This window comes from Ictidomys tridecemlineatus, chromosome 10 (genome assembly GCF_052094955.1).
Source record: "Ictidomys tridecemlineatus isolate mIctTri1 chromosome 10, mIctTri1.hap1, whole genome shotgun sequence".
Lineage (NCBI taxonomy): Eukaryota > Metazoa > Chordata > Mammalia > Rodentia > Sciuridae > Ictidomys > Ictidomys tridecemlineatus.
This window is the reverse complement of record NC_135486.1, coordinates 53167258-53182081: the sequence shown is the minus strand read 5'-3', so window position 1 is coordinate 53182081 and position 14824 is coordinate 53167258. Positions and strand designations below refer to the sequence as shown.

Sequence of the window (14824 nt, the reverse complement as noted above, 5' to 3'; positions counted from 1 at the left end):
GAATAATTTGGAGGAGACACATTGCAGTGCGTCCTATATCAATATTTTATTTTCTTTAGAAAACCTTGGCATACTTTAGTGACACCGTAAGCCAAGACCATGACCCTGTTTGGGCTTACTTGCCTTTTGACCATGGAAATAAGGCAAGCCCACCAAAGGAGTTTCTTGCTCTGTCCCAATGGAGCAAATAGGAATTTTGTATGATGGTAGGTCTAAGATCTCTGTCTCAGGCTCTTGCAAAAATGAAAAAGGACAAATCCTGTCATACCTCCAGATTTCTAAGAGTTTCCAGGTTGGTGGACATCTTTTTGCCTCAAGTGGGTCCCATCCTCCTTTGTTCTTCATCTATAAGACCAGAAAACAGTTAGGGGGGAAAGAAAACACCCTAGAGAATATCCCTGAAAAGAGCACCCTTCTTCACTTAGGACAGCTGGGACAGGCCCTCCTGAAACAAAAGATTTTTATAGGGTTTTTTAAAAAAGAAAATATGTGGTTAGATTTTTAACGAAGAATTAAGGGATGAAGGGAAGGACAAGTCAAAACAAAATGTTGATTCATTCCACACAACTCACAACTGTAATTTCTCATACTCTGCCTCTTTCCTCTTTAAAAAAAGTTGCCCAAGTTCATTGCTGCCCATATAGTGAATAAGGTGGGATTGCCTGATCAGGCTTGTGTGTGTTAAGAGTATGGCTTCCATAGCAAAACACCCCACAAGTTGAGCAGAGCTAAGGTAGGGACTGAGCAGCTGCTGCATCAGGCCAGCTCTGGGTCCAGGTGGTACATTCTGTGCTTTTCCAGAGGACTTTAAGAGCTTTTCTTAGTCTGTCAATATCCATTTATTCATACTTACAATATTGTTTGTGCTTATTTCTTGCTTTTATGGATTCAAAATTCATATCAGAAAGATAAAATTAAAGTAATACCACACCTTAGAACTATTTTTAATCTGAAAAAAATTTTTTTCAAAATTTAAGAGTACCTTAAAAGCTCCCAGAATGGAGGGAATGGTCAAGCCATTGCTTAGCATGGATGAAGCCTAGATTCAGTCCCCAGTACTACTCAAAACAAAAAACAGTTCTGTTGCATGGTACAGTAGGTGATTGTAGTTCTAGCCACACAAGAAATTGAGGCAAGAGGATCACTTGAGCCCAGAAATTGAAGATTAGTTCAGGTAATGTAGCAAAGACCCCTATTTCAAAAGCACAACAAACAAATTCCATCAATATATACAACTATAATGCATCATAGTTTCCCTTCACATTTAAAAATGTGAAGGGGAAAAAAAAAAGCACAACAAAACAAAAACTCCCACAGTAGGTAAATTCACTTTTGGTAAATGTACATATTTATTTTATGGGAAAGTAGGTATTGAATGACTCTGTGAGTCCTCTCTTTTTTTTTTTTTTTCCATACTGGGGATTCAACCCAGGGGCTCTTTACCACTGAGTTACATGCCCAGTCCTTTTAATTTTTTTTTTTTTTTTGAGACAGGGTCTTGCTAAGTTGCCAAGGCTGGCCTTAAATGTGGGATTCTCCTGCCTTTGTTTCCCAAGTTGCTGGCATTATGGACATGTACCACCATGCCCAACTTCAATGATGCATCTTTAGTACCAATGTATTAATTTAAATTAATTTCTATTTTCCATCCCTTGCTCTTTAGAAAGATTTCTCTTCAGAATTTCTTCCCTTTCAGTTTTAGCACGATGCTTATAAAATAATTTTTCTTTATTTATGAAGCTCTTTTTTTTAAAGAGAGAGAGAGAGAATTTTTAAATATTTTTAAATATTTATTTATTTTTTTAAGTTTTCGGTGGACACAACATCTTTGTTTGTTTGTGGTGCTGAGGATCGAACCCAGGCCACACACATGCCAGGGGAGCGCGATACCGCTTGAGCCACATCCCCAGCCCTGAAGGAGCTCTTTGATATTGTTTCTTTGTAAAGAAAGATTGGAGACTTTGTGCGTGTCAGGGAGAGGGAGATGGAACCCCAGGCCTTTCACATGCTAGAGCTAGCTACGTCCTCAGCCCTATAAAGAAAGATTTTAAAGACTATTCCTAATGTCACTAAAGTATTTTAGGTTTCTCAGAACAAGACAAATGAAATATATATCTCCTATAAAAAGAATAAATTGCTGAATATTGTTTTTTTTTTGACATTATGGTTTCCGTAGATCCATGTTCAGAAAAGCCTGTAGAAGACTATCTGGAGTTATTTACCCCTAAAGGCCCTGAGTTATAAAAAGACCTAATACAATCATTAATGTTTATGCATAGCACATTATCAGAGATTGCTGGCTAGAGCTGGAAATCATATTAAGCGTTTTATGGCATTGATCAGATAAATGACATGACAGGCAATCCTCAGCTTTCAGTGATCTGATACCAGCAAGTTGCTGACATCCACAGTGTTAGGCCCACAATGGCCACCTATGTCATCACCTGTAGCTCAGAACAAGCAGGTAACTCACAAGTCAACTTCTGTGGATGAGTCTGCTGCCTAGGAGCCCATGTGAAGGCCTTCTGCCTCCCAGCCTGGCCTTTCCTACTGATCCTCTTCTCTCTCACTACATCTTGGAGTTTTTAGTTCCTAAATGGCAAGGGTTTTTGTTTTTGTTTTTAAATAAGAAATAGAACATAAGCAGGAGAGAGGTAGCCCAGGTGAAAACTAGAAGGCAACATAGAAAAGGGTAGTGGTGGGGACCTGAAGAGGTGTTGGGATACTTTTCCCATGAAGGGTCAAATTGTAAATATTTTAGACTTAATGGTCTGATGTAACTACCTTTCTGCCATTATATCCCCAGAACAGCCATGGGCAATATGTAGATGAGGGGCTGGACTGGATTCCAGTTAAATTTATTTATGAAAATACACAATGATTCTCTGGCCTGCTGGCCATAGTTTGCCGACCTCTGTATATGAAATAATATATCTATGGTAGACTGGCTCTGAGGGAAGTTCTAGAGATGTCCCTAATATGTTTTGAATATAGAGCTTTATTTAGTAAATGAATACTTTCTCAGAGGAATTGAAGATAAATCTCATTTGATGTTAAAAGCTTGATGTTGGATACTTTCTAAGTCTCATGTGTTTATTTCTTAAAAATTACTGATGAATGAAAAGAGCTGTGATGGAGTTTAAGCATTCAGTATAAAGCAAAACCAGCATTAAGCAACCAGGGCTGTAAGTGATCATGTACAGATAACTTAAGGGGAAGTTAAACCTCAAAGCAAGGTAGTTAATGGAGTTCTTGAGGTCTCCTGCTGGTTCCTGGAGTCAGTCCCAGGTCAGGAAGAGGAGTCAGGGGTTTGGACTTATGTGTTTGTCAGCTACCTGCATGGAATTGAAAATTTTTTTCTGTTATATGTTGATTATGATTTTTTTCCCATAAGAATTGGATATACCTGAATAAAAATTCAAATATATGTTGAATTGAATTAGCCTTTTTACAACATGTAAAATATTGTTGACATATCCCACCTTAATATAACAAATCATTCTTTGATCTCTGGCAGGTTGTTCCTGCTGAAGGGTTGGTCTCTATATTAAAGAAAAGGAATGATACTGTAGGAGATCATCCTTCCCAAATGCAGCAGAAATCATCTAAGAGAAGAGTGAGATTCCAAGAAATAGATGATAACTTGGATCCAGGTAAACTGCTGAGCCCTTTTCTTTTTAATATTTTTAGTTGTAGATAGACATAATACTTTTATTTTGTTTACTTATATGTGGTGCTAAGGATCAAACCCAATGCCTCACATGTGCTAGGCAAGCACTCTACCACTGAGCTACACCCCCAGCCCTTGCTGAGCACTTTTCTAATGCTGTTAACAGTCAGTGTTTGCTGGAAGAATCAGTTACTATATGATGTGATGTTTGCTGACAGAATAGGTAAAAGAATATATGAACTTAGTTGCTTTATCTGCTAAGAAGGAAAAGTATAAAATATACATTCAAACCATCATCATAAATTATTTTGAAGCATTTTGCTCAAATAAGTGAGCAAGTTAAGTTCAATTCATGGTTTCCCTGTTCCATAGATAATCCACCATGTTGAGACTTCATTTCAATTTCTTTCTTTAGCATTTTTTTTTACAAAACAAGCTTGCCAATTAATATTCAATAGCCAATTAATATTCCTCCTTAATTGTGAAAAATATTTATGAATCAGGAGTATGTTCTTTTCAGCAATTCCTTCTTCACTTTGTAGAAAATAGTGTCTCCCAAGAGCAACAATTTAACACTGTTACTATGGTTTGATTTTTTTCCCTCCTGGGCTTATGCTTAAGGTGGTTGCCCTAGCAAACAGTGCTACCTTTTGAGGTTTCAAATAGGCTTACCTGAAACACAGATAAATAAGAGTGGAAAAATGGCCAAGAACCTTTAAACTCTTAACAACTATAAAGCTTGTAGGGGCCTTGAAATAATTTTTTCTAACCCCTCACTTGCACCTTGCTTTTCACTGTCAAGATCTTCTCCATGTAAAATGCTTGGTCCTGTTTGTACTAATTTATACTAAATCTGCTTAGTAGGAGGAACCTGGATTTGTAGATCTCAGTTCCTATTTCACTTAATAGCCAGACCAAGTCATTTAACTTTGGGAGACTCAGATTCATCATCTTTAAAGATAAAAAGAATAGCATTTGCATCTCTGCCTTTATGAGAACCAAAAAACATCTGACAATGAATATGAAGTCATTTTGACAGTTATGAAAGTTTTGTGTAAATGTTTGATGCTGGTAATGATTTATTCCAAAGCTGTGTAGCTTACATAGTGCTTAGGAATAAGCCTCACCTTCTGCCAAAGCTTCCTGAAAGGAAGTTATTCTGCTGAATCACTTCTTCCACTAAATCCACTAAATCATCTCTATTCACTAGAAATATAATGTGAGACTCATGTGATTTTAAATTTTATAATAGCTATGTTTAAATTTTAATGTTTAAATAGTAATCAATTGTAGCCAAGCCTGGTGGCACATACCTATAATCCCAGCTACTGGGGAGGCTGAGATAGGAAGATCACAAGTTTAAAGCCAGCCTTAACAACTTAATGAGATCATGTCTCAATATTTAAAATTAAAAGGATTGCAGAGGACAACTTAGTGGTGGAGCATTACTGGGTTCAATCCCCATTTCCACTGGAAAAAAAAGCTTATATTTATTTCAACATGTGAGCAATCTGAAAAAAATGGGTTTTCACCTCTTTTTTTTCACACTGAATTTTCCCAATCTGGTATGCATTTTTTGCACTTGATAGCATATTTGTTCAGACCAGCCACATGTCAAGTTCTCAACAGCCACGTGCAGCTCATGACTTTCACATTATAAAGCATGGCTCTAAACTGTTTTAGTACATATAGATAAAACAAACAGAAGAAGTATTTTTAAACATTTAAACTGCTCAGATATTTGTACTGTATATGAATGCAATCATCTGGTTCCAGGATCCCTGAACAAAATCTGTCGATGTTCAAATCCCTTATGTAAATGGCATAGTATTTCTATATGACCTATGCTTACCCTCCTGTATACTTTCACTCATCCCTATTACTTATAATATGTAATGCATTGTAAATAGTTGACATACAGTATAATTTAAGGAATAATGATGAGAAAAAAAGTCTGTATACTCAATACAAACTGGTCCCCAACACCCTGGGATATTTGCCATCTGTGGTTAGTGAATCCACAGATGCAGGACCCACAGATATGGAGGGCTGACTATAAATGATAATGAAGATAAATATGGAAAGATGCATACGCATTAAATAAGCGCATGAAAGGGAATTATATTTTAAAAAGAAAGAAAGAGAAAGCTTGAACTGACCAAAACTTAAAAAACACAATGTCAATGATATAATTCTACTTTTTTAAAATTTGTATTGAGCTGCAAGTGTTTCTCAGTGGTAGAGCACTTTCCTAGTATGCACAAGGCCCTGGGTTCCATTCCCAGCACTGCCAAGAAAAAGTAACAAAAAATGAACTATTTTTAAATGCAAGCTGGACATGATAGCACATGCCTGTAATCCCAACAACTTAGGATGCTGAGGCAGGAGGATTGCAAGTTCAAAGCCAGCCTTAGCAATGGTGAGGCACTGAGCAACTCAGACCCTGTCTCTAAATAAAATACGAAATAGGGCTGGGCATGTGGCTCAGTGGTTGAGTGCCACTGAGTTCAATTCTTGGTACCCCCCAAAAAATAAATTAATTAAAAATGCAAATCAAAGAACCATATGATTACATATACTATCTGTATAAAAGTTCTAAAATTAGATATATCTCATTTAGAAAGGTGCATACCATATTTAACAGTGTGTAACTCTGAGAAGGGAAGAGAATATGATTGTAGGAGAAAAAGGGACAGATCCTTAGACTTAGATACTTTATGTTCAAATTTTTATAAGAAGAATATATTCATATATTACTGTAAAATCTTTCATATAAAGGGTATTTTGTATCAATTAGGTTTTATAAAATTTATTTTTCAAGAAATAATATATGCTAATCATGAATTCAGACAGTAATGAAGTAAAAAGTATGAGTCCCACAACCTTCTTACCCTTTTCCCTAAGTGCTGCTTGGAATTTCTTATCATTCTTTCAAGTCATATTCTGTGTGTATATGTGCATATGTGTGTGTACATGTGTCTATATGAGTTCTATATATCCTGCTAGGTAACTTCTTTTTAAAATTTAACCATCTTTTTTTAAAATATTTTTTTTAGTTGTCAGTAGACCTTTATTTTATTTATTTATTTATTTATTTATTTATTTATTTATTTATTTATTTATTTATATGTGGTGCTAAGAATTAAACCCAGTGTCTCACACATGCTAGGCAAGTATTCTACCACTGAGGCACAACCCCAGCCCAATGAATCTTGAATATCTTTCTGTGAAAGAACATTTCCTAAATTTACTTCATTCTGCTTAATAATTGTACAATATTCCATTATATAAATATCTCATAATTATTCTATCCCATGTAACATGATTAACCAGGTTATTTGCATCATTCTGCTAAGCAGATTCTGTTACAGTGAACAAATTTGTACATATGTTGTTACATATTAGGCTCATCTGTGAGCTAATTCCTAAAAGTGGATTTGTTGGACTAAATGTTGAGATCATATATCACAGTTGGCCCGAGACAGTCCTGGTTTTTCCCAGGGGTCTCAGCATTGCATTCAGTTAACCTTGTGTCACTCTTAGACATGTCTAGGCTAGAACATAAATTAGTTTTAAATTTTAATAGATACTGCCACTTTACCTCCCAAAAAAGTTTATATTCACCTTCATTGTGCTGAAGATTTAAAATTGTTTAGTCTTCCCAAAATATTTTTAGTTTTCTTTAATTATAAAGATCATTAGGATTTTTCAACCAAAGAATAGTTATTTTCCCCAATATATAAAGACCAATGTGGACATTTTTATTAGAAACAAGACTGCCAAAATTGTTAAGCAAAATAAGAAGAAATTATAACAATTTTTAGAACTTCTCTGTCCCACTAAATAAGAACAAAAATGAGTATGACTAGAATGCAAAGGGGATCCCACCCAAAGACATTTTCATTGTGTTACATAAAATTGACTTTCATTCAAGGTGGTCCCATGACATAAACTTCAAAGACATTGTAATTAAAGCCAAAGTGTGTATTCTAAAATAACATCATTACACCATCTGAGGAATATTGCCATTTTTCGTCTTTTTGATGGAAGTTATGTTCATTGTACAAATGAGCTGGTTTTAATTTCAGCATTCACAAGCTCCACAAATATGAATCTTTGTAGTAACTAATAGGTAGGCCTTTGTGGGGTTTGTAGATGCATGTGTTTTCTGTCTAAAAGCCCTGATTCTAGAGTTTAACTACGAAACATCCTATTATCTTAATCAGGGGAGAGACAGCAGATGCTAAGATTTCCATTGATGACAATTTAACCTCACTCTCTTCTCATGTTTGCAGATGAAGTTGGAGGTGGCTCTTGTATTTTACTGATCTTGCTGTGCATAGCAACAGTTTTCCTTAGTGTTGGAGGAACTGCGTTATACTGCACTTTTGGCGACATGGAGTCACCTGTTTGTACAGACTTTGCAGACAACATGGACTTCTATTACACCAAGTTACTCCAGGGAATGGCAGAACTGAAACACTGGATCTACCTCTCCTAGCAACACTCAAGGGGGACAGTCACATTGGCAGTGAGAATGAAAGATGTGAAACTTTCTAAACAGCTTTTATTTCAGAGTTCTGAAACATTCCCCCTAACCCCCAATGAGGACCCAAGAATACCCAAAACAGCAACTTAAAAGGCAATCCAGAGGACATCTGTTAGAATATCTACATAATGAGGTGATATTGATGTAACCATCATGGATGAAGAAATGATCTTTGGAGAGGTATCCATCTCTTCACTGCTTCTTAGAGCAATGAGGAACACTGAGCAGATTATGCTGGGCAGTCTTATAACCACACTGTTTCTAGCTCCTGTCAAGCTAATGGTTAAAGGACACCTCTGGTTTAGATTTGTTGGTCTACAGGCATTGCTTCTAGCCATCATGCAATAAGTTTGTTTATAATCAGAGTTCCTTATGGTTCCAATGTCATTTTTTAGTTACCCTTGGGAGCTATGTAATTTAGGCCTTTTGCATTATTTCCAGATTCTGCTATCCATTTTTGAAATGGCTGTGTGTGTGTGTGTGTGTGTGTGCGCGCGCGCACGCGTGTATCTCAAGCAGTTCTCATAAGCAAATATCCAACATAGAGTAACAGAGATTATCTTTATTCTTTTAACTTGACTATGATGTGCAGGCACAAATATTTGAAGAAGGCTTAGCTGTAGAATAGATGAATTGTAGAAATGGTGGCCCTGAAATGAGAAACTGTGACAGATCTGTGGCAATTAAATTGATTGACTAGCCAGAAATTAATCACAGGCCTGAAGGCAAAATTAAACAGTTCCCCCTGAGTCTCAGGAACAGTTTGATCACGGACTCAGTGCTTCCTGAAGTGGTGAACGCTGAAATCAACATGATTCAGCAAACACATACTGAGCATCTATTATGTTCTGAGAATCTAAAAACCAGAATATGGACATAAATATAAAATCCCTACTACAGATGTCTTAATTCTGGTCATATAAAGTAAGCCAGTCCCTTGGCGAGTGAAATTAAATCACCATATATAATTCAGTATTAACAGATCATGCATTCAGGTGTTTTAATATGCATTCATATCATGGGCTTGATTTAGACTCTATTATGGGGTCATTAAGTGAAAATTCAATCATACCTTAAATAGGCAAAAGTATGATTTTTATTTAAATCTGTCAGTTAGGTGGCCTAACATTTAGGAAGCCTTGCTTTGACTTTTTATATCGCAGGCAGCATTTAAAAAACAAAAAACATGAATTATAGTTTTTTAGCAAGTGATTATTATTTTCTGTTTTTCCTCTTAGGATCATTTGAAAGAAAAAGGGAGAAAAATTGCTTTCTAGTTGTTACTGGCTGGTACAGTACTTTCCTTTGTGTTTTTGCTTATTTATTTAGATTATATGAATTTAAAGGGCTTTTTATAAGTTGAAAGTGTGTTGCTAAGCATGCATTTGGTTATCCCAATGCTAAATACTTAATTATTATGTACTAGTGTTTTGATTTTTCTATAATTTCACCTCAGTGTGTTTTGGGGCTTGTTTATTTTTAAACTGATGTTTTGTTTTTACTTGTAATACTGTCTGGCTTGTCTTTATCATGTCACTATAAACTGTAATATTTCGAATGGTTATAGATCAAAGATATTTATTTAGAAGTGAACAAGATACTGAAATTTAGATTCCTTATACTTAAGGCTGATTTTATTAGAAGATTATTTTAATGATGTAATATAAATTTTAAGACTTTGTATTCAAATTGTATATAAAACATGTAATCTGTCCACGGTACTATCTTAAGTGGTTCTATAAAAGCCGCTCACAAGATCTACTGTATGGAGCCTCCTTGTCATAGACCAACCTTTTCTGTGCTACCCTCATAATTTCTAGTTGCAGGAATTTTGTGATCCTTATTTTAGCCAATTTTATATCAAAAGAATTCAAAATTTCCCTCCTGTTTACCTTTTTAGGTCACCATGAGAGTCCTATATAATCTCTGATGTTAAGTTTGCAACCTAGGCCACTTTTTTGAAACCTGGGATTTCCTAGGAACCTTCACATTATAATGAAAAAGTTGAGATAATACCTTGTTAGTCAGGGCTCCCAGTCATGTCTTGAGAAACCAAGGATATCTTCACCACTGCCCAGAGGTGGTGAGGTGAGCTCAGGAGCATATCAATATCTTGACTTAAAATAGGCATGAAATCTCACTTAGAAAAAATTAGGAAAACTTTAAAAAATGTAATAGTAAATTATTGCATGAATTGGAGTAATTCCATCCAGTGATGAAAGGATTGTTATATCATGCGTAAAAAGTTTATCCAGTTTTACTGAAATGTAATTTTTCCTCTCATTTGAAAGTACTGATAACTGTTTGTAACTAATCTTCCTTAAGAACTGTATTTGAGGGTATCACATCGGGCTTGTAATTTAAAATCTACACCAATGAAGTGTCTCAGAGAATTTCTTTGAATCCTTGAATGTTCAGAAAAACTGCTTTAAAGCAAAAAAAGTAATTTCAGGAATTAGTCTGACCCACCGATATTTGGGGAAGTGTAATCACCCCCTAAGTAAAGGTTCCTCTGCTTCTAAAACGCCTCCCCCATCTGCCTGACACAGTAGCTGAAATCCACTCTAAAAATACAGTCTCTCAGATTTGAAAATCAAAATCCTCTGGGAGGTTTACTTCATCAAGCTGTGAATTTGTATCTTAAATGTGGAGAAGATTTGAAATTTGAAGGTGGGCCTTCCTTATTTTGTAAGGACAGATCCAAGTTTGGTCTTGCTGGAATGATAGGAGAATATGGGGTGAGGGGAACAGCCAGTATGAAAAAAGGGGTAAGAGTTGAGGAGAAAAAGAGGGAAGATGGGTAAAAACAAAGAAATCCCTCAGTTGTTAGCCCATTTGGCTGAAGTTAGTCTAGACTTGTGGCATGTACTCCAAATACAAATGGAGATGAATTTTTAACTTTGGTGCTGATGTGACCTGTGTAACTCTGTTCATTTCTTTGGGCTCAGTTAATATTAACTGACTCTTGTGTACTACTTTATGCATTATTCGTAGCATTTTAACATTTATTCATTTAATGCTTAGATTAGTAAACACATATCCTCAAGTCTAGGTCTTATAACTCCTAAAACCATTATACTTAATATTCTGTCATGTTTCCTTCACCTTCAAAAAAGAATTAGGAATAGAGGCTGGGGTTGTGGCTCAGTGGCAGAGCTCTTGCCTCATACGTGTGCAGCACTGGGTTTGATCCTCAGCACCACATAAAAATAAATGAGTAAAGGTATTGTGTCCATCTACAACTAAAACTGATTTTTTAAAAAAAGAAATAAGAATGAGTCCAGGATTTATGGCACAAATTCTAGTGTCATCTTCTATCTCAACAACCTCAAAGATAAGCATTTTTGAGCCTCGTGTTTAAAATTTCCTTATGGAATTCCAGTACTACTTAAATTTCCTTGAGTTTAGGCTGCTGAGAGAAATGGTAAGACCTACGATCATCTCTTCTCTCTGGTCAAGGAAGAGTTACTCCCAAACTCCCTCCGATCAGTGCAGAGCCATGAGCTTCAGTATTTGTCACTACATATACTTTGACAGACATTTGGATGTCTGCAGTGTTCCTGGCACAGAGCATGTGGGGGCTCCAGAAATTAGAAATAGTACCAGCCTAAAGATTTAGCATCTGGTAAGGGAAATGTGTTTTCGAAAAGGGAATAAAAAAGAAGAAACTGGAGAACATGCTACTCCTAGGGGTGGAGCTCATTCTTTCCTATCATCATGTGTCATGTACTATTAGGAATAAAAGTCAGATTTTATCTAGGCCACCTGCACAGCAGTTTGATAGGAATCTTGATTTCTCTCAGCCAAAGACCTGGTAATTGTGACCTAGTAATTATTACTTTTCACTTGTAGTTAGCACTTCTGGCATTAATAGCTGGAAGGTTTTCCAGCAGTGGAAATCATCTCCATAAGCCTTCTTTGAAATTTAAAGTCTTAATTTCCCTGAATTGAAAACTTTCACACAAAGAAAACTCTAGTCCCAGATGGCTTCACAGTAAGTGCTGTCAATCATTTAAGTAAGACCTGATATCTATCCTACCAAATACTCTTTTAGAAAGAGAGAGTACTTGTTAATTCATTTTATGAAACCAATTTTATTCTAATACCAAGACGAGACAATGACAGTAAGAAAACTAAGACCAATTTCATTGAAGAACTTAGAAACAAATTCTTTAACAAAATAGTAGGTCAGTTTTATAGAACATATAAAAGGACCATGGACTATCATGATCAATTCGATTTATGCCAGAAATACCATGAGTTTAATATTCAAAATTAACTCAATGTAATTCATCATTTTAACCAAATAAAAAGAAAATCCATATGATCATGTTGATGAGTATGCATTAATTATACATCATTCATATGAAAATCTGAAACTAGAAGTTAATTCCCACAGCTTAATAAATAAGGACATTTATGAAAAATCAACGATTAATATTAGATATTTGATGGAGAAAGACCAAATGGTTCTCTTCTAAGATCAGGAACAAAGCAAAGACCACTTCTATTCAACATTGTACTGGGGAATCTATAGCAAGAAAAAGAAAAAGCATCCCAATTAGAAAGAAAAAATAAAACTTTTTACAAATGACATAATTATTTAAAAAGCGAATTCAAAGGGGCTGCAGAATGCTGCATGCTAGAAAAACTGCATATCTATTTGGGAAACAAATGAACATAGACTTCTCCTTCACAAGACAGAGGAACATTAATTTTAAAAAAATGGATCCTGGGCTGGGGATGTGGCTCAAGCGGTAGCATGCTCACCTGGCATGTATGCGGCCCGAGTTCGATCCTCAGCACCACATACAAACAAAAGATGTGTCCGCCGAGAACTAAAAAATAAATACTAAAATTCTCTGTCTCTCTATCTCTCCCCCTCTCTCTCACTCTGTCTTTAAAAAAGTAAAAAAATAAAAATAAAATAAAATAAATGGATCTAAATCTAAAAGCTAAAACTATAAAACAGCTATAAGAGGAAAAAATGCTTGTAACCTTTAGTTAAAAAAAAATCTTAGAATACAAGACACACAAACCATAAAAGGAAACAATTGATAAACTGGACTTTAAAATGTGCCTTTCAAACAACACACTTAGGAAAATGAAAAGGCAAACCAACGAGTGGGAGGAAGTATTCAGAGTACATTTATGTTGTAAAGACCTTGTATCCAGAGTATATGGAGATCCATACAACTCAGTGTTATGACACCTTGAAAACTCTGAACACCCTCCCAAAAGAGATATAGGAATTGCCAGTAAGCACATGAAAAGATGGTGAGTATTGTAGTCACTGGGAAAATGAATGCTACTACTACACCCTCATTAGAATGACTAAAAGACTGACCACTACCTCCAGGAATGCAAGGGGAGTTCAGAATAAGAAAATTAACACAACATTGACAGGAAAAAATGCATAATTTGTCAGGCACAATGGTGCACATCTGTAATCCTAGCAACTCAGGAAGCTAAGATAGAAGAATCACAAGTTTGAGGCCAGCCTCAGTTACTTAACAAGGCCCTAAACAACTTAGCGAGACCCTGTCTCAAAAAATAAATAGGGCGGGGCTGGGGATGTGGCTCAAGCAGTAGCTCGCTCATCTGGCATGCGTGCGACCCAGGTTTGATCCTCAGCACCATATACCAACAAAGATGTTGTGTCCGCCGAGAACTAAAAAATAAATATTAAAAAAAAAAATTCTCTCTCTCTCACTCTCACTCTCTCTTTAAAAAATAAATAAATAAATAGGGCTAGGGATGTAGCTCTGTGGCACTCTGCCACTGAACTTTAACCCCAATACTCCAAAGGAAAGAAACAAATACATAATTATCTCTTGGGATGTATAAAAGACATTTTTTCATGATTAAACCAGGACTAGAAGGGTACTTCTTCAACATGATAAAGAGCATTTGTGAAAAAAATTAGTTAACATCATAATGGTAAAAGGCTGAAAGTTTCCCTCCTTAGATCAGGAAGAAGACAAGGATGCTCATTTTTACCATTTTGGAAAGGAAGAATCAAAACTCCACAGACAAGTTGCTATATATAGAGAAAACCCCAAAGAATTTACAAGAAAGCTTTTCTATAGCTAGTAAACAAATTCATCAAAGTCCCAGGGTGCAAGTCCAACATATAAAAATCAGCTTTTTTTATACATCAGCAGTTAACAATACAAAAAGGAAATTAAGGTGGCAATTCCCTTTCCAGTAGCTTCAAAAAGAATAGAATATCTACAGGAAAATTTAGCCGAGGGGTTAAAAGACTTATATGCTGAAAACTACAAAACATTGCTAAAGAAATTAAAACCTAAATAAATGAAAACCTATCCCACATTCGTGTCTCAGAAGACAATGTTATTAAATGTCAGTACTATCCAAAGCAATCTACAGATTCAATGCAATCTTGCTCAAAACTCCAACAACTCTTCTGAGAGAGTCGGGAGCAGGAAAGCAAAAATTATTTATTAAAATTATATGGCGGGGCTGGGGCTGGGGCTCAGTGGTAAAGCACTTGCCTAGCACATGTGAGGCACTGGGTTCAATCCTCAGCATCCATAAAAATAAATAAAATAAAGGTATTGTGTCCATCTACAACCAGATTTATT

General features: G+C 35.7%; 1 protein-coding gene across 2 annotated transcripts in view; it reads left to right on the top strand.

Moving 5' to 3' along the window:
• Window positions 1-11868, top strand: part of Cnst (consortin, connexin sorting protein) — a 98571-nt gene extending 86703 nt beyond the window's left edge. For both annotated transcript variants that reach the window (XM_021727179.3, XM_040276620.2), the window contains exons 10-11: window positions 3518-3653; window positions 7966-11868. In XM_021727179.3, the coding sequence (XP_021582854.1) occupies window positions 3518-3653; window positions 7966-8171 (342 nt within the window). In that variant the 3' untranslated portion in view covers window positions 8172-11868. The remainder of the gene's footprint in view (window positions 1-3517; window positions 3654-7965) is intronic.
• Window positions 11869-14824: the final 2956 nt, after the last annotated feature.